The 26,397-nt window shown below is 40.9% G+C and overlaps 1 protein-coding gene across 1 annotated transcript in view; it reads right to left on the bottom strand.

The window, feature by feature from the left end:
- The window catches only part of LOC114656464 (flotillin-1), a 168,715-nt gene that overhangs the window by 104,467 nt on the left and 37,851 nt on the right, over nt 1-26,397 (bottom strand). Inside the window, exons 5-6 of the mRNA XM_028808129.2 lie at nt 17,835-17,978; nt 1,796-1,915 (exon numbers count right to left, since the gene is read on the bottom strand). Of these exons, the coding sequence (XP_028663962.1) occupies nt 1,796-1,915; nt 17,835-17,978 (264 nt within the window). The remainder of the gene's footprint in view (nt 1-1,795; nt 1,916-17,834; nt 17,979-26,397) is intronic.

The following is a 26,397-nucleotide window of genomic DNA, read 5'->3' as shown; positions in this document are numbered from 1 at the left end:
ACTGCTCAACCCCTGTACTCTAGCAACCTGGTAATGCGGTCACATCACAAAGACAATTAAGTTGTTAAATAAATAAATAAAATACATTTTTAGTGCTGGGCAACGATTAAAATTATTTAATTTTTGCCTGCTGTCTGCGCCTATTTGCAGCACCAGCGGCTTGACGGCCAGCAGGAATGCACAGTTGGTTGGCTAGCTGCCCGGCTGCTTTTGTCAGACAGGTGTGTGCTGGTGGCAGCTGCAGTGAGACGCAATCTGGTTAGTACCTCCTGTCATCGTAAGTGTCTGTCCTCCAAGGCAAACTTTGCCATTGGTGCATCAGCTACACAAACGTGTTCACCACCACGATCAGCTGATGCTTGTACCTCACTTTCGTTTTCAACCTACATCTCCAGATAACTTGCATCAAAATGGGAGTCTGACAAATCAGATTTCGATTCAGCGATAATATGAAAAAAGTTTTGCTTTGAGCATTCAGTTTGGTATCTCTCCGCATGCCATTTTAGAAGCTGTTTGCACTTTTCTACTCATGCATGCGCAGGGAATCGAGGTCAAATCAACAAAGCTATCTTTCCTTCTAGCAAATGCATATGTAACAAGAAGATCACTGATCTCTACTGACCGCTAGCGAGATGGAGGCTTTCATTAAATGTGGCAACACAGATGTTCCTGTAGCGGCCCACTTCAACAGCCATGGACACTGTGAGAGGGACTTTAAAATCACAGTGCTTATGGACAACTTCAGAACACAGCAAGAGAGAAAAGAATGGGAAGATAAACTCATGCTCAAATTTAACACATTGCAACATGGTTTGAATAGAGACAAGAGTTTTATGGCCAGGTATGAGGATTGCTTGCATCTCTCAGACTGACACAAACAACCTGACTACAGATCCACACTGTTTTGAAAAACTCATTTGAAACTTCTAAAGACTTTGTTGGACAGTTATCTAAAGATCTTGACCATACATTGTTCTTCTCTCTTGTTAAATGAACCCTAGCCTGAAGGAGTCTATTAATTTTTTACATTTAAGATTTCTCACTTAAAGATTTACCAATGTTGTTTCTTGTCCTAGGGTGTATATAAAACACAGGGAACTCCAGTTTCTGTATTACATTTGGCCTGAAGAAGGGGCCAGAGTTGCCTTGAAAGCTTGCATATTGTAATCTTTTAGTTAACCAATAAAAGGGGTCATTTTGCTTGACTTTTCACTACATTCATAATGGCTAACACGGTACAACACCCTAGTACTATAAATAATAATAACAAAAACTATGTTAACGTGCGTTAAAATAATTCTCGGAGTTAATTAACGCCCAGCCATAACAGTTTTATAACTAAAAGCTGCGTCTTTTCCAGTTTCCCAAAATCGAGCTGCTACTTAGCTGGCAAGGTAGGATCCAGCATGAGTTAAATGCATAGCAAAATAAATTTCTCCGTGTAAAAGAAGTTCGGTTTAAAAAGGTTTAGTGAAACTTCAAAGCAAAACAGTTCACAAAAAAAAAAAGTTATTACATATGCAGGATAAAAAGGCAAAAACAAAAAATATTTTACAAACTTAGCCTTTGCTTGTTAAACTTCAGTTAGTTTTCATACTTATTTGTGTTATTTCTCTATGGCAAACTTACTGTACTTAATATATTCAGTACGTTCTATAAGTTTTTTAAACTGTTCACTAATATGACTGCCTGTTTATTTAAACAAAGTGATGAATAAAATAAATATTTATTTATTTAAAGTGTATCATGCATTAGTGATCTTTCACAATTTCATTATCAATTAAAGAAATATTACCTGGTCATCATGGACATCTTTTAATGTGTAGCTGACCACACTAATACCCATGTTAACTAGGTCAGAGGATGCCACTTTGAACACTTGCTCAGAAAATTTCTTCCTGTCTTTGTAAATCTCCTGCCATTAAAAAAAATACATATTAATTTAAAAATGGTAAGCAACATTTACAGAAGTGCCTATAAAGCCTAGCTCTATTCTCACAATATACTGTATATATCTGAAAACTCCACCCTTCTTTCTGGAGAATCCAGCACTTAGGACATTTCACTGAAACAAACTTATCGTAATGAGAAGCAAGCTCTTATCTAAACAATCAGGTACATATATCTGTGATATTAAAGAACACTTCTATAAAAATGTATTTAACATGGTAATTTAAATATGGCACATACAGGGTAGGATTCAAAAGTAATGAGCCTCATTTTGTTCTGACGCGAACGTACCTCGCCGCACGCCCCACTTGCCAGTGACGGCGACGGTGGGTGTTGGCTTCACAACGCAACGGAGCTCCTACCGTTCCGAGCTTTCGGAGCGGTAGGATCGGCCTTGACGGGAACCCCTGTGCGGTAGTGCGTTACACGGCGGAATGGAGAGTTCGTTAGAGCAACGGTACGCATTGAAGACGAAGACCATGCTCATTGCCTTCTTCGGAATGAAGGGGATCATCCACTACGAGTTTGTCCCGCAAGGATAGAACGTGAATGCTGCTTACTACTTGGAAGTCCTGAAAAGGCTGAAAAGAAGCGTCGAGCGCAAGCGAAGGGACATCAAGGACAGCTGGAAGCTTCACCACGATAACGCGCCCAGCCACACCGCCTTCATCGTGAGCGCCTACCTGGCCCGGGTGAATGTTCCGGTGGTCCCCCAGCCTCCCTACAGTCCGGACGTGTCGCCTTCTGACTTCTTCTTGTTTCCGCACTTAAAATCAGCGCTGAAAGGAAAACGCTTTGACTCGATCAAGGACATCCAAGCAAATGTCAAGGCAGCCCTTGCAGCCATCCCGGAACAGGCCTACGTGGACGCCTTCGAGTCATGGAAAAGCCGCCTACAAAAGTGTATTGATGCAGGAGGTGCCTATTTTGAAGACTATTAATTAGTTGTACCGATTTGCTCAATAAATTTGTCTTTTTGAACAAAGGCTCATTACTTTTGAATCCTACCCTGTATAATATCAAATTTGCTACCTCATGGAAAATGTATAACAAAATAAAATAATTTAGTAAACAAGCTTAAGGAAAAAAAAATTATCACATATATAAAATATGCGATTCTCATTAAAATAACACTGGTAATTTTGGATATATAATAACTATGTCTGGGGAAAACAAAGCATTTTACTAGAAATCTTTCCAAGCTTAACAGATTATAAACCAGATTCTACCACTAGATAAAATACAGTTAAATAAAAATTTATTTATAGAGCACCTAACAGACAAAAGACACAAGGCACTGAACAATGAAACATTGAATAAAATGATATACAAAAAATAAGACAGATATAAAAACATACAACAGAATAAAATGAAATACCTAAACAAAATACAAAAAAAGGATACACAAATGCCTGTCTGAATAGATGTGTCTTAAGCTTACGCTTAAACAGTTCAATACATCCCACTAATCTCAACAACAGTGGAAGACTGTTCCATAACCTTGGAGCAATTAAATGAAATCTGCGATCCCCACAGGTCTTTAATCTGGTACAAAGAACCAAAAGAAGATCTAAGAGCACGGCCTGCGGTGTAATGTTGAAGGAGGTTCATAATATATTGGGGAGACTGACAATGCAGAACTCTGTAAGTAAGAACCAGAATTTTGAATAGGATCCTAAATTCCACTGGGATCCAATAGAGAGAGTGTAAATGAAGGAATTGTGTTAAAAAATGCTTTAGTTGCCTCACATTTTCATGCAATCGTTTTGTTCACCCCACTGAATTAATGCTGAAAGTCTGCACTTCAACTGCATCTGAGTTGTTTCATTTAAAATTCATTGTGGTAATGTACAGAACCAAAATTAGAAAAAAGTTGTCTCTGTCCAAATATTTATGGACCTAACTGTACCTTCACATTTGTATCACTTTGGAAGAAATAAACAGAATTTGGACATCTTCATCCATTTCTGACCGGATGTGTGTAGTGGCTGTAATTTAATCTCGAACCAACTTAATTCTTCAGTACAAGCTGCATATAGTGATATTTTCTGTTCAAGCCCTTCACTGAAAATCCCCTTTATCTCTAATGCATTTCAAAAGTATATAGCCCGTGGTTCAATGGCGAATGCAAAGAGCAAGGTGATAAGGGGCATCCTTGTTGAATCCCATGTCCTAGTTTGAGGCTTCTGGACAAGTAGTTTGATTCATGTAAATATGCTTGGGCCGGACCCAAATTTGTATCTAAAAGATACCAAGATTTCTGGTGTGTTAAGTTTAATAGGTCAATATGTTACAATTAACAAATGTTGAAGATTAGAAGCTAAGTGTCTACCTTTAATAAATCTGGTCTGGTCTTATCTTACAGAAGGAAGCACTTTCTCAATCCTTCTGGCTCGAACCTTGTAGAAAGTATCTTAACGTCATTATTCAGTAGTAAGACTGCCCTGTATGATGCACATGTAGCAATTCCTTATTTTTCTTAGCAAAGATGGTAATTAATGCTTGGTGAAAAGTTTGAGGTAGAATTTTATTGTCTTTAGCTTCTATAAATGTTGCTATAGTAACAGTGTAGCTAACACATTTGAAATTTGTTTTTTTTTTTATAAAAATCCACTGGGCAGACATCAGGGCCAACTGCTTTCCCACTTTGAAGTGAGTTTATATAATCTAGCAATTCTGAATGTGTCAGAAGTTTATCCAGTTCGACAGCACTAACTATCTAGTTGTGGTATCTGTAATAAATCGAAAAACTGATTAGATTGTGTCTAAATCTTTTTTAAACTGAGTAGAAAATAAGGACTTGCAGTACTCCTTAAATGTGAAAGTTATATTTTTATCTCCATCTGTGTTGGTAATTTCATTGCGGACTTCCTGCTCGTGGATTTGTTGGGCTAAGATCTTATTGGCCTTCTCTCCATGTTCATAATAATGAGGTCGTGATTTAAAGATGAACTGTTCTGTTACTTTAGTAGTCAAGAGGTTAAATTCTGATTGCAAAACCAGTCTTTTCCTATAAAGTGCCTCATTTGGAGACCTGGTGTATTCTAGATCTATTCTGGCAATTTCGCCGATTAATTGAGACACCTTTTTGGTTTAAGATTTATTTTTGTGAGAAAAATGAAATAATCTGTCCTTTTAAAAATGCCTTCAGAGTTTCCCCAAAGTATAACTGAATTCGTCTCAAGAAAATAATTTGCATGGATATGAATTATACTGTAGTATAGTTCTCATTAACTAATGATTAGGGGATTAAGACGTCAGCTATGAGAGGAGTATGTAGGATGCTGTAATTTAAGCTCCATAATCAGATGGGCATGGACAGAGAACAATAGCTATGCACTTATAAGATCTGACATCCATCCATCCATCCATTTTCCAACCCGCTGAATCCGAACACAGGGTCACGGGGGTCTGCTGTAGCCAATTCCAGCCAACACAGGGCACAAGGCAGGAACCAATCCCGTGCAGGGTGCCAACCCACCGCAGTAAGATTTGACAGTGGTCAATAAATTATTTTCTATAGGGAAATAATCAATTCTTGAGTAACAATGATGTACAGGTGAGAAGGAGGAGTATGCTCTTAGGTTAGGATTTAAAAACCTTCATGGGTCTGGTAAGTTATTATCCATTTAAAAACTGTAATTTTCTTTGCAGTATTAGATGTTAAATCGCTGCTGTAGCTGAGGATCTATCTGGGTCTGAATTTAAAAGTCTCCGGACATCATTATTATGTGAGCGTTTACTTTAGGGATAGATGCAAATACATTTTGGAAGAAATCTCTATCATCCACATTAGGTGCATAGATATTAATCTAAATAAATTTAGTATTACATAAATTGCCCGTCACCATGACACATTGCCCTTCAGATGTAGATATTACCTCTGACAATACAAGTGGAATAGTTCTGTGTATTAAAATTCCCACACCCCTAGTTTTCTTTGTATAGCTGGAGTGAAAAATGTGGCTAGTTCACTCTCTTTACAACCGAAGCAGGTCCTTGCTTAATAAGTGAGTCTCCTGTACAAATAACATGTCTAAATGCCTAGATAGTAAGTGAGATAATATTTTCTCTTTAATTCATGATTATCACCCTAACATTCCAGTTCACAAAGTTCACTATTTTGTTGACATTTTGTAGTCTTAGGTTAAGAGAGTACATTGTTACATATGATAGCTTTGACATAAGATATTATTGGCAGGTGTTATGGTTATGGAGCCTATTGTTATGTTGGTGTTCTGGTTATTGGGGTAGAAGGGATAAAAAGAAAAAGCATTGCTCTCTCCCCCCCTCCCCCATTTTGCCTCTGCAAATTAGGCAAACCACAATTCGTGAACACCCAGCCCACTGACATGCCAAGTGACAAAGCATGTATAGAGTGAATCAAACCCCAGCAGCCAAGTAGAGAAGGTTAAAATGGAGATATCTTATGAAGGTACAATCCAAATACAATAAACCAAGGATATGATCTTAAACAGTCCCAATAAAGCAAATCAAGGGTATGAAATTCATATTTATATATTTATATTTTCATGGCATTCGTAGTCTGAATCACAATCTGATTGTATGGGTGGTTACCTACCAGGTAAAGCTTGTGGTTGGTCAACAAGTCGGCTAACATCCGCCACGGTGTCCTTTCAGTTGCAAGAAGCAGATCATAGAATGGTTGAAATAGTTTTACTGTCAAATAATGCAAAGAGTACACAACACATGTTTCACCCTAATTCTGGGCTCATCAGGCGTACACACTCACTGCATCCCCTCGCGGGAATCGAACCTTGGACATCAGCGCTACAGGCGATGTCTGGTGGTGGTAGGTAACCACCCATACAATCAGATTGCGATTCAGACTACGAATGCCATGAATGTAATTACCCCGATCTACATGTTGTCAAATGAACAAACCACACGTCGTGGCGCAACGTTAGAGGCATCGCCTGTAGCGCTGACATCCAAGGTTTGATTCCCGAGAGAGGATGCAGTGAGTGTGTACGCCTGATGAGCCCAGAATTAGGGCGAAACACATGTCGCGTACTCTGCATTATTTGATCGTAAAACTATTTCAACTATATATATATATATATATTATATATATATATACACACACATACTAGCAAAATACCAGTGCTTCGCAGCGGCGAAATACTGCCTTAAAATTGTTATTAAGAAGAAAAGTAAACATTTTTAAACTGAGGGAAAATATACAAATAATTATTTGTTAAGGATCTCTTTGTATACCACGTTGTCAGTTCGGCCCTCCGGTTGTAATATGACCAAGCTGTGCACTGAGCTTACTCTTGAGCATGCAACGTACAGTTGGCCATGTGAAAAGCAATCTTGCCTCAAATCAATGCCAACCTTTTGTAGGGTTTGTCCCCGAGACTTAATTGTCATTGCAAAGCAGAGCCTTACTGGAAATTGGAGGCGTTTGAATTGAAATGGGAGATCAGAGGGTATAACGGGGATGCGAGGAATAAAAAGCTCTCCCCTGAGCCACTGCCAGTAAAAATAGTTGCCTCAATTAGGTTCATTTGCAGACACGTGACCTGAAGTCTCATGCCATTACAAAGTTTCGGTGGCTGTACGCAAATCCACAAATCGGGTTTTTTGAGCCAAACCTGTTGTTTTTGTATGATCCGCTTTTTATTATTGGGATCGTACCTAGAAACAGAAGCCCTATTAAGTTGTGGATTTGCGTGCGAATATTTAGCGGCAGCGTCTCTATTAACTTATGGATTTTTCTGCGAGTATTTGGCGGCAGCGTCATAAAGTTGTTTCTGCCTAGCTGCATCAGAAAATGTACCACGCTGTCTGACACGCCTCCTTTTTACTGTTTTCTCACAGCTTGGATTGCTGCTGTCATAATCGGTTTGAGTTTCATGGTTTGTTTAAATTACGTTAGTATTTGCAGGACTTGTTGTGCTGAAGTGACATTCGGCATCTGTCAAGCATTGTAAGTATACAACCGGTTTCATCGATAACTTCGCATCCAGCTTTTGAGAGTTGAAACATTCATAAACATCAAAGTGTCCACTACTCAAATGGTCACCTGTGAATCTAACATGTTTAAGAGACATTGGCGGTTCTCCAAACGTGTAAAATAGGCACGCGGCCAACTACGTGGGAGGCGTGGGGATGGGGGACGCAATATAGGCAGGCAGCCAACTACATGGGAGGTCGGGGGACGCAGGACATAACCCCACCTCACACGGCGACCGAGCCGCAGGCTATGGACGTATATACAGTATGTACGTAAGTAGGATTCAGTTATGACCGTTACGCGTAGAATTTCTACATGAAACCTGCTTAACTTTTGTAAGTAAGCTGTAAGGAATGAGCCTGCCAAATATCAGCCTTCTACCTAACACGGGAAGTTGGAGAATTAGTGATGAGTGAGTGCTTTGCCTTTCGTCGTGTCGCAAAAGTCAATGAATGACTGCTAATGAAGTGACCAAGTTAGAAGAAGTAAGGCAGGACAAAATTTCTTTGTATACAAATCTAAAAATAGCCTACTTAATCTCCAAGAACGCGCACAAAAGCAAGGGAACGATGGGAGCACCAGAACTCTGCTCACATCGCGTCGCTTCGTACCACAAGCCGCAAGTAGTAAGTCTGTGATAAGCGGAATACCGCTACACTTTGCACTCACGGGACGGAAGGACAATCCCGACCGCTTTTATATAGTGTCTTGATAGATATATTATATATTACACTAGCTGATTACCCAGTGGTTTCGCTCACTGAGTGCAAGGGAAAAAAAATAAAATGTATTTATAAGTTTGTTAATTGCCAATTTTATTTTTCAATAAAGAGCATTTACAATAACAGAAATCAATATCAACAACATTAACATTATCATATGAGAATACAGTGATACCTTGAGATACGAGTTTAATTCGTTCCGTGACCGAGCTCGTAAGTCAAAATGCTTGTATCTCAAATTAATTTTCCCCATTGAAATGAATTGAAATGAGATTAATTCGTGTCAGCCCCCAAAAAACCACCCCAATTTTTTGTTAAATGTTTTCAAAATAAGAAAAATGTATTTATAATGAACAAATATCGTATACAAACAAAATAAAACCTAATACATAAAAGAGAATCTAAAGAAATAAACAGACGTTGGCAAAGCCGATTAGCGTATTGTAATGTTTTTTTCTTTCACTTCACTTTTGCTTAACTTAATTTTCTTTTTCACTAGTTTTTTTCTTTTTTGCCACGCTTTCATCACTTTCATTCGCATGGCGTTTCAATAGAAACCTGTCCAAGGAGCTTTGTTTAGTCCTCCCCTTTAGAATGTTTCTGAAATGAGTTAGGCAAGTGTCATTAAATAGCGCAGCTGCACGTTCAGTTTCTTTTCAGTAAAGTCAGGCGTTAGGCAAGTGACATTAAATAGCGCAGCTGCAAGTTCAGTTTCTTTTCAATAAAGTCAGTCGTTAGGCAAGCGTCATTAAATAGCACCACTGTATGATCAGTTGTAATTTTTTCAGGGTGTTTCTTTTCTTTAAAGTTCGAAACTTTTTCCCACATTGCAAACACTTCCTTTATCTCACTTTAACAGATAACCTCCTCCGCGATACCGATCTCCTGCAGAACCTCCGTATGTTGCTGAATATGTAATTCCGTCAACTCCTCTGTCGTCAGTTCCTCGGAATGTGCGGGACAAGCTCTTTGATGGCTCGTATTTCGAATTCTGGCTCGTAACTCAAGACAAAAAAATCGACCTAGTGACGGCTCGTATCTCAAAAAACTCGTACATTGGGGCACTTGTATCTCAAGGTATCACTGTATGAAGTAATATATAAGAAGCACATTGCATATAAATAAAAATTATTAAACAGTAAATCTTCTATAATACACTACCGTGGCTGTTCGTTTGTCTGTCCAGGATATTAAATCACCTGTAGTTCACAAACCGTTTCACCTATTGACTTGAAATTTGGTACACATATACTACGTGACATCTACTATTCGCTTTCGTGGTGATGATTTTATCACTCTGTATTTTTTATTTTAATTTTATTGTAGAATCAACTCTTGGCAGCACGCAGCAGGGCGGCCGTGCGCGCATGCATACGGGCGCCATTCTCATTCCCTATTACCTTCACTAATCATTCTTGAGGCAGATTGAAGACTTAAGTGCCAGATTAAGTGAAATGTTAAAGAAAACGTACTAAGTAATTGCAACACAAAAACGAACACTCAGTTTTAACGCAAAAAGATGCCGACGAAAGAAGCAGGCGGCCGCTAGGGTGGAGTAAAGAAGAGCTGCTCAGGAAGCAGCAAGCAAACGAATGCTAAACGTACAGAGAAAGAGGATGAATACTATGAATGCTCAAGTCAAGTGTATTCACTGCACATTATCGTGCAGTGCGCCGTTACTGGTATTTTGATAAAAGAATCTGAACAACAAACTGAATATCGTCCGCATAAAGATTGTAGAAGATACCATTAAAAGAATTGATCATTTGAGCTAGAGGAAGCATATACAGTGAAAACAAGAAAGGTTTAAGGACAAATCCGTGGGGCACCCAACAACTCGCAGAAGCAGAAAATATACTCGCCTATTGAGATGGAGAAACTCCTATCAGATAAATATGAGGTAAACCAAGCCAAGGCTGATTTAACCTTGCTAAGAGGTTCGTATGATCAACTATGTCAAAGGCCAAATTAAAGTCAGGCAGTACTATCACATAGAACACTTGCTTTCAGTTAATTCAAAACACTGCTGCAAGAATCATACAACAACTCTGGTTCTAAAAACTTAGAACATACTTTAAAATCAAGTGTGAGGAGGGCGGTATGGATGGACAAAATAATTCTTACTATCAGAATAACTGATATTACTGGTTCACTAGAACATTTTCAGAATTTCAAGGTGTTGGACAAGAATGGTGAAAATATCTACTCAGGAAACTATGCATAACAACAACCTATCAAGAGAAGGCCCCAGAGCAATCACAAGCAAACCATGGCCTCTGTGATTTTGAGTGTACAAATCATTCTGAAGTGGTTCTTGAAAACAAAATAGCACTCAATGACTGGTAAACTGAAGTACTTCAACCAGCAACTATATACTTTATATAGAATAAATCACAAATAATACGCTTAACAGCTTTCACAGAAAGTTAACTTGCTGAAGACTGAAAGAATAAAAACAGCTTTGCTTTTAAAAAAGGCATGTCACAGCATCTGTCTAATTAAAAGCACTGACAAAAGGCATTTTAACATCCAATAAGAGTTTAAAAAAAACAAAAAAAAAAAAAAAACAAAACCATTTCCATCAAACTTATGGTACACCACTTTGATCGATTAATCACTGCTACTTGTTAAAAACTGGATACTCTGCTTAACACTGAAAATAATGCAAGAATAAATTTGACAGAAAAAGTTCTAGTTATGCTTAATGAGTGTAAGAATTTGTTTTAACACTGAGTGAAAGTGTGTCTCAAAATGCATTCTTAAATTACTGAGAAGTGATTTTTTTCCTATGTTTTTTAAGGAATATAAACATACTGATACACTTGAGTGTCAAGTGTACACACAGTATTTTCTGTTGGGGTTTCCATATATTTCAGCAGAGAGATGAAGTTTTAATACCTACGTGTATGATAAAATATGGACACATGCCCTTTCACACTTAAGCAGAAGATACACTTTGTTGCTCCTGCCCCTAAAAAAGCATTTTTATTAATCTTATTTTACTTTAGCTATTCAAGTAGAAAAGTCTGTGCATGACTTTCACAGCACAGTTACACATATGTGAAAGTATGAATTGGCCCTCATTGATTAAGCACTTATGCTCCAGGTAAGCTCAGGTAGCCTTTCATCAGAATTAAGATATTTGTTAAATCAGTCAATTACTGTGAATTGCTGTAACAGTTAAAATATTTCATGCATTATTGTGAAAACAAACAGCCACGTTTCCTGCAAGTCACTATGTTTACATGGAACCAGTTAGCTCCTCAGCAAAGCTGTTTGTTTTATAACTGATTGGAAAAATTTGTCCAAAGCACCACTTATTTCATCTGTTAGCCTTCAACTTTATAGCAGTACATTTTGAAGGCATAAATTATCAGTTAGTGTAGTCAATAAATACGTTTGAAATTATCGACTGTATGTAGCCAAGTTTGTAGCGGTTTCAACTTTTCAGTAAAATGTTTTTTCCTGCACAGCTGGTGAAAATGTCTTTATAATGTAGGTGGTATCTACACACAAGACAACTTAAGCCTATGTCACATTAGACAACTTTTTCAGCAATTTTCAGTCTTAGTCTTCATTTACTAAGTTTAGCCAGTTAGAGGTCTGCGAAGTCAATTATCTAATGTGACATGTCTAACAACTAAGATCAACTAGTTTGCAACTGGCTAGGATAAAATCAAACAGACTTGATTTTCTCGTTATTCAAAGGTGCAGGCTGTTTAGGCCAGAGAGTTGACAACCAAATGAACCAATGAATGTTATTCTTTGTCATTATGCATTTACTTCAAGATTAAGAAACACAAGTGTTTTGACCCTCACAAACAGAACAGAAACTCTAACGTCTCATATTTTACATACCATAACCGACTGGAATAAATAATTAAAGGGCAGATGACAGACATAAAACTTTAGATTGCTGTTGAACTTGCTGCAGCTGTTAATCCTTTGTAAAGCACTGCTCTTTTAGGCGACATGCTATTGGTTATTAGAGAAACCAGGGAGCACGACTGAGCTGGAAGATCAGTACTCGGTCTGTAAACATGATTATCATCTTTTTAAGGAATCATTTTCCAGGACATTTCCAGTAGCTTTTTCCGGAAATTCATGACAGGATCTGGTCATACAGTCATACACTTTAGTCGCAGGCTTAACGCCATTTTAATTTCTCTTTGATTATGCAGGGACTTAGTGTCACCGATATGCTAAATTACATAAAGGCAACACCAATTAATGCACTGATGTATAATGGAGTTGTTTGACCTCTTTTTGTTACACACTGTTTTAAACTGCAAAACTCTTTTAAAGAAATAAATGCCTCTTGGATTGTGGAAAACTATCCAAACACTGACATATACTGAGCAATTCCATAATGTTCAGTATAGAGCGGATGATCACACCATGAAATAGGCTACCATAGTGACCTAATTTCAGTAAAAGTTACTTGCATATTACATATTATGTCATTGTTTGTATCAAATAAATTTATGTACAATGTTTGTATTAAAACTGCATAAAGTCAATTTATTGCCTATATCATGTGTATGATGCCTATAACACTAATATATGCAACAATTGGCACGCGACAAAACAAAGTCAGAGTTAACTTTCAAATGGTAGCTTTACTGGGAATACAGCAGCTGTAGAATTTGCATAAGTCAATGACAAAGATTATAATAAAGAACTTATCTTTGTGGGAAAAGAAGCAAAATACATCCATTTTAAATCATGATAGCCTTGCCATCAATACCTGAGTTGAAAACTTGGTTAAACTAGAAAGAATACTAGGAACAAAGGATAAGAGCCTGAACTCCAGCAAATTGGAAAAAAAACAATCTATAAGTCACTGTAGTGTAACCTATGAAAAAGACATCTGGTGTAGGCCTAGGTTTAGAAACAATGCTGGTGTTGCTCTTTGAGGTCTGATAAAACTGCATCCAGACCGATGACCTCTTTCTTTTTTTCAGCAACACTTTTACGATAGGCATTAGATTATGTGAGCAGTGTAAAGTCCTGTTTTCTCTCAGCCTTCTCTGCCATTGCATCTGCTTCTTCTTGCATTGCCTCAATGCTAGTGATTCTTTTCTGTCTCTTTGCTGACACTTTTTTGATTTCAGAGCAGAGCTCTTCTCTTTGCTGGCCATTTTCAGTTTCCTTTTTCTTCTTTTTTTCATCATCAAGGTATTGGACATATCGCATCCTGGCATTTCTGCAATGCTGCAAGAGGGGCTTTGGCAATACTCCATCAAATGAGCCACTAGTCAAAGAATCTTGGATTAGGCGAAGAGACATCAGAGTCCTTCCTTTCAGATTTGTAACCAGCATGTCCTTATTCACAGAGTACCCTCTTTTGACCGCTGCTTGCCCATGTGACAATGTGAACAGGTCTTTCATTGATTTCCACAGAATTGCGTACTCTGCTTTGTCACCAGCAAATCTTCCCATGAATGTGTCCAGCTGACAGGAGCTACTTCTATACCCTTGAAATTCCTCCTTATGGTGCTGCACCATTTCAGTGAGGAACATCTTGTACTCACTCAGGATTTGGTCACAGTCCTCTGCTGTATGCCATTTGGCGTTAAGAAGCAGCTGTAAGAGCTTCTCAAACATGGAGATGGCACGCCTTTCATCGCTGATCATAGTTACTGGATCTAGGCATGCCATGTGCCTTACTGCTGCATAATTCAAAGGGCATTTGTCCAGCAGTTTCTTTCCTGTTGCGGACAGGAAGGCTACACATTCTCTCCGGAATTGTTGACCCGGCAGCGGTTTTTCAAGCAGCTTCTCTGAGGCTTTCTCAAGAGCTTGTTTGGTGGCAAAGCCAAGATCCATCTCTTTCAGTGGCAAATGGAGTGTTTTGTCCAGTACATCAATTTTAAGCATTTGGACAGGTGTTTTAATGTTATCCAGTACCTCCCCTCTTCATAAAGCATGAAATCAAACTCTTCAGAAGGGCCTGAAGGTCTTTTGCCAAAAATGGCATCATGGGGGCATCAGTCTGGAAAGTCTCAAGGAAGGGTTTCAGCTGCCTTGCCACATAGGCAAAAAACAGTAATTTTGCCTCAAAAAGGGGGTCACCAACAGCCTCTCTGACCACAGTGTATGATGTTGATGTTGGCATTTTACTCTTTGGCAGTTTCTTGTAATTGTCGACAAATATTTTAACATGTGGCCACATCTTAAGTGCTCTCTCTGCCACTGGCAAGTCCTCCACCCACCTGTGAGCACAGAATTTTAGAGGGAATGTTGATGTTTTGGTAATTTCAATAAAGTCATCGCGTCTGGCTGGTGTGTCATGAAAAAGCTGCCAAAGGGCTCTTAGTTTGTCACCTATCTTCCATCCACTTTCCTTCTCGCTTTGTTGGAAGCTTCCATGAACTGTATGAAGACCACAGGTTCCTAGGTTTATCAAGCTTCTAATATCTGGGGCCTCCTTAGACCTGTCTTCTTCAAATCTCAAAACTTTTTTGTTGACACTTGGTCCATCCATCGAGATTTGCAGGAGCTTGTTTGGATCAAGTGGAGAGAGGGAAACTTTAATGCTCTCAACAAGCTTCTCTGATTGTGTGTGCCCTAGAAATTGGGAGTCCAGATAATGCACAACTACCTTTTCTTCATTATCACTCCAGTACCGCACAAGCACATCCATCTGCTCGGTCTGTGTTATTTTGTTGAGGCATTCATCAAATGAAATGGTATAGCAGTGGGACTGTCTAATGTCTTTCACTAGCTTGTCTCTGAAATATGGTGCAAGGCCAAAACACATCAGATACGCTGCTTTTGTTGCACCACATGAGAATTTTTGGGCAATTTCACTATCTGGAAACATCAGGTGAAACAATGAACCCATATCTGAACAGGAATTGAAAGAATATTTGGAAAGGGACACTTTAATCACCCAGCGGATCTCTGCTTCTAAAACAGCTTCACTCGAAAAATGAGCTCCGATTGTGGGTGTAGCTTAAGGTGGAGTTACAGAAGTTGATGGCTGGACCGCGCTGCTTCCTTGACTCTCTGATTCTGCTGCCTGTCTGATAGCTTCAGAATTTTGGGGGGGTGGGAGATTGATTGATGAAATCAGTCATGCGTGGTCCTGTGCCTTGACTTGACATGACCCTCTTGTGTCCCTGTCCTTTGGCATGGCTTTTAACAGCAGAAATGCCCATGTTGCCTACATCAAAAGCTTTCTTGCATATCTTGCAGTATGCCCGATGTACATTATCTGTCACATGTCCTATCCAGTCCCTGAACTCAGGATTTATCTTCCATTCCTCCTTAAACGTACACCTCCTTGACATGATTCTGCTTCCCCTCACTTCAGTAATTAGAAATACATTCTCTAAATTAACCATTATAGGCTACTATTTTTCCTGCAACACTGCCTATTAGTGTCAAAAACATTAAATACAGTAATGTACAAAAATGTAGGCTAAATAGAAATACTGATCCAGTACAGATTTTCTGTAGGTTAACTGTGGTAAACTTAATGTGAAAGCATACCCATATAATTCCTCTAGAGGGAGCTAACGTTCTGTGGAATAATGGAAGCAAGCTAGAATAAGAAGTTGAGCCAGGAGCGGTTAAGCGTGTTCAGTTGTGCAAATAAACGGCACAAGCCAAGTAATATTTATTGTGTGGCGATTGCTCGGCTGCAAGGATATCACACGAACCTACACAAACACACAAGAACAGGCATTTAGATGTAGGCTTCAAGTAGCCTAAGCCCTATTTGTTTTAAATGAAAGCAGTAGCTCTTAGTCTAATTCTTTTTAAGACTGTTATCGTGTTCGTGCTGTTTTAGGTTTGGTTCACTGAATTTATTTGCTTAAACAGTGGGACCACGTAAGCCTACAAAATGATTTTAGATAGATTAAGCAATTTCCTCCGGGATCAATAAAGTATTCTGATTCTGATTACCATCATTAGATAATTAGCATTATGCTAACACCTAATGGGAATTGCCATTAACAGGCTAACAGAAATTAGCATCGCCAATTTACTTGACATGTTTAATATGCGACCTGGGTCCTCATCAGACGGTATGAAGTAACAAAACTGTCAGTTGCACCATATGCACTGTGGTCATACTTACAGTCATGCACTCAGCAGAAATTTCAAGTGATGAACTGATGTTCTGTTGTTCTCCTGTCAGCCACTGACAAGCTAGAGCAACGAGGGTCAAAATTCAAATATAATTGCCTATACATGTCTCAGTAGGTGGAGACATTGCGCAGCAGAGGCCACGACCTAGCTCAGCTGTCATCATATCCAGACTTACGAACAGCAAGCTGTTTCAAACAGAAAAATTAAAAAGCGAAAACAGAAATAAAATTCCAGGACAAGAAAGATTATTTCCAGGACATTTGGCCATTTCAATCAGTTTCCAAGTCATTTCAATGACTGGAAAATAACCCTTAAAATTTTCAGGTTTTCCAGGACGCGTGGGAACACTGATGATATAGCTGCAATTTTTAGTGAAGTAATTTTACATGGTTCAGCAACAACAACAGAGATTTTGATCAGCAAACCTGACATGCCAACCGTAATGTGATATTAGTTTTAGTTAGGATGGAATGCCAACTTATCACGAAACACACAACTTGGTTTCATTTGCACATTTTTGATATTAGGAACTGCAATAGCCTTAGCTGCAGAATTATACTACTTCTTACATGTGCCCAATAAACAAATAAGCCAAAGAAAAATACACCACCAATCCGTTAGCTATTCTGTAAAGAGGAGACAGCACATTTAACAAGTACAATTTATGAGAAAAGAAAACTGCAGTTCAAACACAAGGCTTATCAATTTATTGACTGAACAACATGCAGATGAGATGTAACCGGGTGTTCTCCTCAGAGGAATACAAGACCAAATTACAATGGATACAGAAATTAAACAATAGCAGTAATAAAACAAAGGAAATGTGCATCAATCCTTTTTGCAGTTCTATACCACACTGAATGAACACGAAAATATACAGTATTGTTTGTAGTATAAAATTAAATCTTGAGTTACAGTATTATGCTGCAGAAAATTAATGACTGTTATTCCTGCATAAGAAAAGCAGTTTCACTACATATTACTTACTTTCCTTTATTTTCCAAAGGTTTACATGCATGTTGTATTTTATTCTTTAATGGACTGAAACTAATTACATATTAAATGTGTGCATCTTACTTTACCTCCACAGTCATGTGTGCCATTATAGCTCTCTGGTGTCCCTCTAATGTTTCCAGAGCAATTTGAGAAATTTCTCTTTCCGACTTTCCCATGAACATTTGACAAGCTGCGGCCAGCATTTCCTTGTTCTGTCCCTGGATCTTGACCTGGAAAGACAGAAGTTAAGAAATGAAAAAGATATATCTAGTGATAGTTGTGTTAGTGTGATATGGCATATAACATTACACTCTTCAGATTTCAGTTTATGACAGTAGCACGCAAGCACTATCTTGCCTGATCACAGAACTCCACTTACTATGGTGCCTTCATACACCTGGCAGACAATTAAAAAAAAAAAAAACCACACATGTGAAGTACTGTGGGAAACTTCTACATGAGTGGCAGCTTGCTTATTGAAAACACACTTAAGCCGGAGCAATGTAGTCAAATAGCGTTTTGCCTACCCTACTGCACCACCTTCTGAAAAATCTTTGTGCATGTATGAGAAATTTCTTCTTACCAAGTGTTGTAAAATATCAAAGTATACTGTTTAAAGCATTGTGTTCAAGACAGTAGTGTTGTCAAAACAACCAATACTTTCAGTATCAGTTGATATCAATGTTCCAAAACCAAAGGTTCTAGCTATTTCTTTGTATCGGTAGTACCAAATGACAGTCAATACTGGCCTTTTGCGTGACTGTAAGAGGAGGAATTACTCCAGCAGGCAAAGTAATAAGTGAGAAAAATGTACATAACAGCTACATGTAAATAGCTCATAGTGGTGATGATGATAAAGCACTGCATAACCACATGTCAAAAAGAAAAACAGAAGTCATGTCTAGAAATACTTTCTCTTTAAGGCAGGAGAATTTCAGCATGTGACCGCTGGAATCCGCTGGAATCAAACGTTTTTGACCAAAAATGCCAACCAAAGATAATGACAGGACACAGGAGCAAACATTGTTTGCGCTTTCAATTTTTTTCATTGAAGCATGTAAATTGATGTCATGAGTATGACTAAAGACTGTTTATATTATATATATATATATATATATATATATATATATATATAAAAAATAGATTAACATTTTTTCTCAGCCACCTAAAAAGTTCATGGGGTAATCTACAAAAACATTTTGGATGAAGTATTCCTTTCAATATCACTTGTTAACTTACACATAAATAAATTATGTATTTATTGAATTAAAAAAATCTGCTCTTTTAGTAATATAATTACAGAAACTACTTCATTACCTTCTCTTTTCAGTACATGTTCATCAGTGATGGCACATTTAACATGAGTGGAAATGCAAACATGTAATATCTCAATGTACAAAAATTAAGGCTGGCATCTGTACAACTTTAAAACATGAACAGATTGGCAACAGCAGCACGTCAGCCGCATCTCACTTTGGGTCCTTTTCCCATTCTAACTACAGGTTAGTAGCTTCAGTGAATTTTATTGCACATTTCAGTGCAGATAAACCCAAGCAGAATCAAGACACATTTTAATGCCAAGAGGAAATGTGATCCTTCTTAAATAATATACAGATACAATCGATATACAAACCTAATGTTAAAGGGGGTCTTTGAGAATACTGTTAGTGAATGTTGTATGTAACACACATCGTACTGACTAATTTGAAGGTGAAGGAAGTCACATGAGTCAAAGAAAAGAAGTTTATTAAGATGTAAGGGTCAAACCAATAAAGAATTTACTATTTCTTTTCCTGCACCTTCTGTATTTATGTACAGTATTCCCTACTGATCCAGTTGCAGGAGATGTGTCAACCGAACCGTGCTGTTGTTGTCTCTTTCTCAGCCATGCGCCAACACCACCAGTCCAAGATTTCAATCAAACCCAGTAGATACCATTTACTCCTCTGCTTTCCATTCAACCTCTTGTCAAAGCGACATCCACTCCCAGCCTCTATTTCACTCCTGCCTCCCATAAACTTCGTTCTCAAATTTCCCGACCTTTCTCCTTCCACTCCACAGCTCACTTCTCTTCCACACAGTACACACCCTTCTCCTGTCCGAGAGACCTTCTAGCTTTACTTGACCATCCATCCCACTGGTACTTGCCGTTGTTGTGCCCTCCTGCCTATTTCTCTTGCTTGCAATTCCCCAAAGTATCTGCATAGCTGGCAAACTCCAAGTAGTCTAATATTGGTGTCTTTCTCCTAGTTCCTGTACTGATCATGGTGGTAGTGTTAAGAACTTGTCTCTTAAAATTATCTTTTTTGTAATAAAAAAAAAAAAAAAATCACTCAGTTTTGATGCATGGAATCTGAAGTACAGTAATCCCTCGCTATATCGCGCTTCGACTTTCGCGGCTTCACTCTATCGCGGATTTTATATGTAAACATATTTAAATATATATCGCAGATTTTTTGCTGGTTTGTGGGTTTCAGTGGACAATGGGTCTTTTAATTTCTGGTACATGCTTCCTCAGTTGGTTTGCCCAGCTGAGTTCATACAATGGACGCTATTAGCAGATGGCTGAGAAGCTACCCAATCAGAGCACGTATTACGTATTAAATAAAACTCCTCAAATATATTGTGAGCACGGGGGCTGTTCGCACCCCTAGAGGATACGGCCGCTCGTCTAAAAAATGCTGAAAGACTACCTTCACGTTGCCTCCTTCCTTGCTGGGCTTACTTGTGGTTACTTTGTTGCGCGATAGGTTTCCCGCACGGTGCTTCGCATACTTAAAAGCTCAAACAGCCCTATTGATTTTTGATTGTTTGCTTTTCTCTCACTTGCTCTGACATTCTCTGCTCCTGATGGAGGGGGTGTGAGCAGGGGGGCTGTTCGCACCTCTAGAGGATACGGACGCTCGTCTAAAAAATGCTGAAAGACTACCTTCACATTGTTCCCTTCCTTGCAGCTGCTTTGTCAAGCGACATGCTTCCTGCACGGTGCTTCGCATACTTAAAAGCCCAAAAAGCACCTATTGATTTCTGATTGTTTGCTTTTCTCTCTCTCTCTCTCTCTCTGACATTCTCTGCTCCTGATGCGCAGTCCTTTGAAGAGGAAGATATGTTTGCATTCTTTTAATTGTGAGACGGAACTGTCATCTCTGTCTTGTCATGGAGCACGTTTAAACTTTTGAAAAAGAAACAAATGTTTGTTTGCAGTGTTTGAATAAAGTTCCTGTCTCTCTACAACCTCCTGTGTTTCTGTGCAAATCTGTGACCCAAGAATGACAACATAAAAATAACCATATACAGTAATCCCTCCTCCATCGCGAGGGTTGCGTTCCAGAGCCACCCGCGAAATAAGAAAATCCACGAAGTAGAAACCATATGTTTATATGGTTATTTTTATATTGTCATGCTTAGGTCACAGATTTGCGCAGAAACACAGGAGGTTGTAGAGAGACAGGAACGTTATTCAAACACTGCAAACAAACATTTGTCTCTTTTTCAAAAGTTTAAACTGTGCTCAATGACAAGACAGAGATGACAGTTCAGTCTCACAATTAAAAGAATGCAAACATATCTTCCTCTTCAAAGGAGCAAACAAGTCAATAGGGCTGTTTGGCTTGTAAGTATGCGAAGCACCGCGGCACAAAGCCGTTGAAGGCGGCAGCTCACACCCCCTCCGTCAGGAGCAGAGAAAGAGAGAGAGTGAGAGAGAGAGAGAGAGACAGATAAAAAAATCAATACGTGCCCTTTGAGCTTTTAAGTATGCGAAGCACCGTGCAGCATAGTTAAAAGCTGCACACAGAAGGTAGCAACGTGAAGATAATCTTTCAGCATTTTCAGACAAGCGTCCGTATCGTCTAGGTGTGCGAACAGCCCCCCTGCTCACACCCCCTACGTCAGGATCACAGATAGTCAGCGCAAGAGAGAGAGAGAGAAAGAAAAGTTGGGTAGCTTCTCAGCCATCTGCCAATAGCGTCCCTTGTATGAAATCAACTGGGCAAATCAACTGAGGAAGCATGTACCAGAAATTAAAAGACCCATTGTCCTCAGAAACCCGCGAAGCAGCGAAAAATCCGCCATATATATTTAAATATGCTTACATATAAAATCCGCGATGGAGTGAAGCCGCGAAAGGCGAAGTGCGATATAGCGAGGGATTACTGTAAACATATGGTTTCTACTTCGCAGAATTTCACCTTTCGCGGGGGGCTCTGGAACGCAACCCCCGCGATCGAGGAGGGATCACTGTAGTTGCATAGAGGTGGGGAGTGAGAGGGTCTGATTAGCTCAGACTTCAAGTAAGCAGAAGGTGCTGGACAATGGAGAGCAGGGTGGTGTTTTCAAGATGGGAATGTGCAGCATGAGCACAGTGAGACAGAGTAGTGGAACTGAAACAAAACTAGGCACAGAGAAACTAAATCAGCCACTGTGCTTTTAAGGGCCACTTTTTCCCCGCAGTGTGTGCGTGAATTTTCCTTATGTATAATAGCTGCTTTCTGTAGAGCACAGCTTGCAAACCCAAAGCACTAGTCAATAACTACAATGATAATAGGGCTGGTTTAAAACAACAAATTTACTTTTGAGTTCTCATTCTTTAAAACACAACTACAATTAGTACAGGCATGAGTCAAATTATTCATAATTTTTAAAGTAAAATAAATCAACATATATTAAAGGAATACTCCACTCAACAGAACAGCGTGGCTTGTTATAGTTGGGTTCATCATACTCATCACAATATGTTAGCCTATGATAAAAATTATTTCGCTTTCCTGCAAAGAAGTGTGTGTCTTTTCCCTGATCCCAGTATAATGTAGATTAAAAATGACCATGAATCAAACTGCATTTTGTCTTATGCCTCTTGCCCAAAGGATGTCTTAAACGGTTAGCAAAGGCCCTTTTATACTTGGGTGCAACAGCTGCAAGATGCGCATCCTGATCTGTTAAACGTGCAAGCGTTTAAGTGTACGACACATTTACAGAAAACTCCAGCTTTTCCAACCAATGTTTTTTCTTTGTCTTTACGCATTGATCTTGCAGATATTTTCATTTCTGTCTGCACACATTCTCATCTTTGCCCAGAATCTGGGCAATTTCTCGCCATGAATTTGTGTACAATTATATCTCTCTGTGGGCTTTTAATGCTTGACTGTACAGGAGTGAATCACTTCACACAACTGATCCTCAAATGAGACCATGTTTTCTTGTGTAGAGCATGTGGAGTTGACATGCACAGGGCCACATGGTCATAAAATTCTGGAGGCACAAGGTCATCAGTGTGAGGATCCACACACCAGAACTGAAAATAAAGTTTATATCACACACATCCTAGAAGACCCTTGTGGTGAAACAGACATGCCTAGTATAAATGGGCCTTACAAATCACTTTTCTTTTCATGGGAAAAGAATTCTATATACTTCTTGAACTAGGGAATTTGTTAACTACCTTAGGTTCTTGAAAAATCCATTTTTAACATAGATTCAAAAAATTGAATTGACATGAAAGGACTGATAAAAATTGATATATCAAAGTAATATAACAAATCTATCTATGGGAGGGGCCAAGGAGGTCGGGTGCAGTGTGAGTTGGGTGGTGGCCGAAGGCGGGGACCTTGGCGGTCCGATCCTCGGCTACAGAAGACGTGGAATGTCACCTCTCTGAAGGGGAAGGAGCCTGAGCTAGTGTGCGAAGTTGAGAGGTTCCGGCTAGATATAGTCGGACTCACCTCGATGCACAGCTTGGACTCTGGAACCAATCTCCTTGAGAGGGGCTGGACTCTGTACCACTCTGGAGTTGCCCCCGGTGAGAGGCGCCGAGCGGGTGTGGGTATACTTATTGCCCCCCGACTTGGAGCCTGTACATTGGGGTTTACCCCGGTGGACGAGAGGGTAGCCTCCCTTCGCCTTCGGGTGGGGGGACGGGTCCTAACTGTTGTTTGTGCGTATGTACCGAACAGCAGTTCGGAGTACCCACCCTTTTTGGAGTCCCTGGAGGGGGTGCTAGAGGGCATACCTTCTGGGGACTCCCTCATTCTGCTGGGAGACTTCAATGCTCACGTGGGCAATGACAGTGACACCTGGAAGGGCGTGATTGGGAGGAATGGCCCCCCCGATCTAAACCCGAGCGGTGTTTTGTTATTGGACTTCTGTGCTCGTCACGGATTGTCCATAACGAATACCATGTTCAAGCATAGGGGTGTTCATATGTGCACTTGGCACCAGGACACCCTAGGCCTGAGTTCGATGATCGACTTTGTGGTCGTGTCGTCTGACTTGCGGCCACATGTCTTGGACACTCGGGTGAAGAGAGGGGCGGAGCTGTCAACTGATCACCACCTGGTGGTGAGTTGGCTTCGATGGTGGGGGAGGATGCCGGTCAGGCGTGGTAGGCCCAAACATGTTGTGAGGGTCTGCTGGGAACGTCTGGCAGAGCCCCCTGTCAGAAGTAGCTTCAACTTCCACCTCCGGCAGAACTTTGACCATGTCCCGAGGGAGGTGGGGGACATCGAGTCCGAATGGGCCATGTTCCGTGCCTCTATTGTTGAGGCGGCTGACCGGAGGTGTGGCCGTAAGGTGGTCGGTGCCTGTCGTGGCGGCAATCCCCGAACCCGTTGGTGGACACCGGTGGTGAAGGATGCCGTCAAGCTGAAGAAGGAGTCCTACAGGACCCTTTTGTCCTGTGGGACCCTGGAGGCAGCTGATAGGTACCGGCAGGCCAAGCGGAATGCGGCTTTGGTGGTTGCTGAGGCAAAAACTCGGGCGTGGGAGGAGTTTGGGGAGGCCATGGAGAACGACTTTCGGACGGCTTCGAGGAGATTCTGGTCCACCATCCGGCGTCTCAGGAAGGGGAAGCAGTGCAGTGTCAACACTGTATATGGTGGGGATGGTGCGCTGCTGACCTCGACTCGGGACGTTGTGGGTCGGTGGGGGGAGTACTTCAAAGACCTCCTCAATCCCATTAACATGCCTTCCAATGAGGAAGCAGAGCCTGGGGACTCAGAGGTGGGCTCCCCCATCTCTGGGACTGAGGTCACCAAGGTGGTCAAAAAACTCCTTGGTGGCAGGGCCCCGGGGGTGGATGAGATACGCCCGGAGTTCCTCAAGGCTCTGGATGTTGTAGGACTGTCTTGGTTGACACGCCTCTGCAACATCGCATGGACATCAGGGACAGTGCCTCTGGATTGGCAGACTGGGGTGGTGGTCCCCCTCTTTAAGAAGGGGGACCGGAGGGTGTGTTCCAACTACAGAGGGATCACACTCCTCAGCCTCCCTGGAAAAGTTTATTCAGGGGTCCTGGAGAGGAGGGTCCGTCGGATAGTCGAGCCTCGGATTCAGGAGGAACAGTGTGGTTTTCATCCTGGTCGCGGAACAGTGGACCAGCTCTATACCCTTAGCAGGGTCCTGGAGGGTGCATGGGAGTTTGCCCAACCAGTCTACATGTGTTTTGTGGACTTGGAAAAGGCATTCGACCGTGTCCCTCGGGGAATCCTGTGGGGGGTACTCCGAGAGTATGGGGTACCGGCCCCCCTGATAACGGCTGTTCGGTCCCTGTACGATCGGTGCCAGAGCTTGGTCCGCATTGCCGGCAGTAAGTCGAACCCGTTTCCAGTGAGAGTTGGACTCCGCCAGGGCTGCCCTTTGTCACCGATTCTGTTCATAACTTTTATGGACAGAATTTCTAGGCGCAGCCAGGGCGTTGAGGGGGTCCGGTTTGGTGGGCTCAGGATTGGGTCACTGCTTTTTGCAGATGATGTTGTCCTGTTTGCTTCATCAGGCCGTGATCTTCAGCTCTCTCTGGATCGGTTCGCAGCCGAGTGTGAAGCGGCTGGAATGAGAATCAGCACCTCCAAATCCGAGACCATGGTCCTCAGCCGGAAAAGGGTGGAGTGCCCTCTCAGGGTTGGTAGCGAGATCCTGCTTCAAGTGGAGGAGTTCAAGTATCTCGGGATCTTGTTCACGAGTGAGGGAAGAATGGAGCGCGAGATCGACAGGCGGATCGGTGCGGCATCCGCAGTAATGCGGGCGCTGCATCGGTCTGTCGTGGTGAAAAAGGAGCTGAGCCGCAAGGCGAAGCTCTCAATTTACCAGTCAATCTATGTTCCTACCCTCACCTATGGTCATGAACTATGGGTAGTGACCGAAAGAACGAGATCGCGAATACAAGCGGCTGAAATGAGTTTCCTCCGCAGGGTGTCTGGGCTTTCCCTTAAAGATAGGGTGAGAAGCTCAGTCATCCAGGAGGGGCTCAGAGTAGAGCCGCTGCTCCTCCGCATCGAGAGGAGTCAGATGAGGTGGCTCGGGCATCTGATCAGGATGCCTCCTGGACGCCTCCCTGGTGAGGTGTTCCGGGCACGTCCAACCGGGAGGAGGCCCCGGGGAAGACCCAGGACACGCTGGAGGGACTATGTCTCTCGACTGGCCTGGGAACGCCTTGGGATTCTCCCGGAAGAGCTAGAAGAAGTGGCCGGGGAGAGGGAAGTCTGGGCATCTCTGCTCAAGCTGCTGCCCCCGCGACCCGACCTCGGATAAGCGGGAGACAATGGATGGATGGATGGATGGATATTTATTACTGACATTTTCCATGTGACCTTAACCTTGTATAATTTGTAATGAGCCTGAAGTTTGTTAGGGGAATGCAAACCTATGAATACTACA

Source organism: Erpetoichthys calabaricus, chromosome 1 (assembly GCF_900747795.2).
Source record: "Erpetoichthys calabaricus chromosome 1, fErpCal1.3, whole genome shotgun sequence".
Taxonomy (NCBI): Eukaryota; Metazoa; Chordata; class Cladistia; order Polypteriformes; family Polypteridae; genus Erpetoichthys; species Erpetoichthys calabaricus.
The sequence above is the reverse complement of the archived record's forward strand: the minus strand, read 5'-3'. Positions and strand labels throughout refer to the sequence as shown.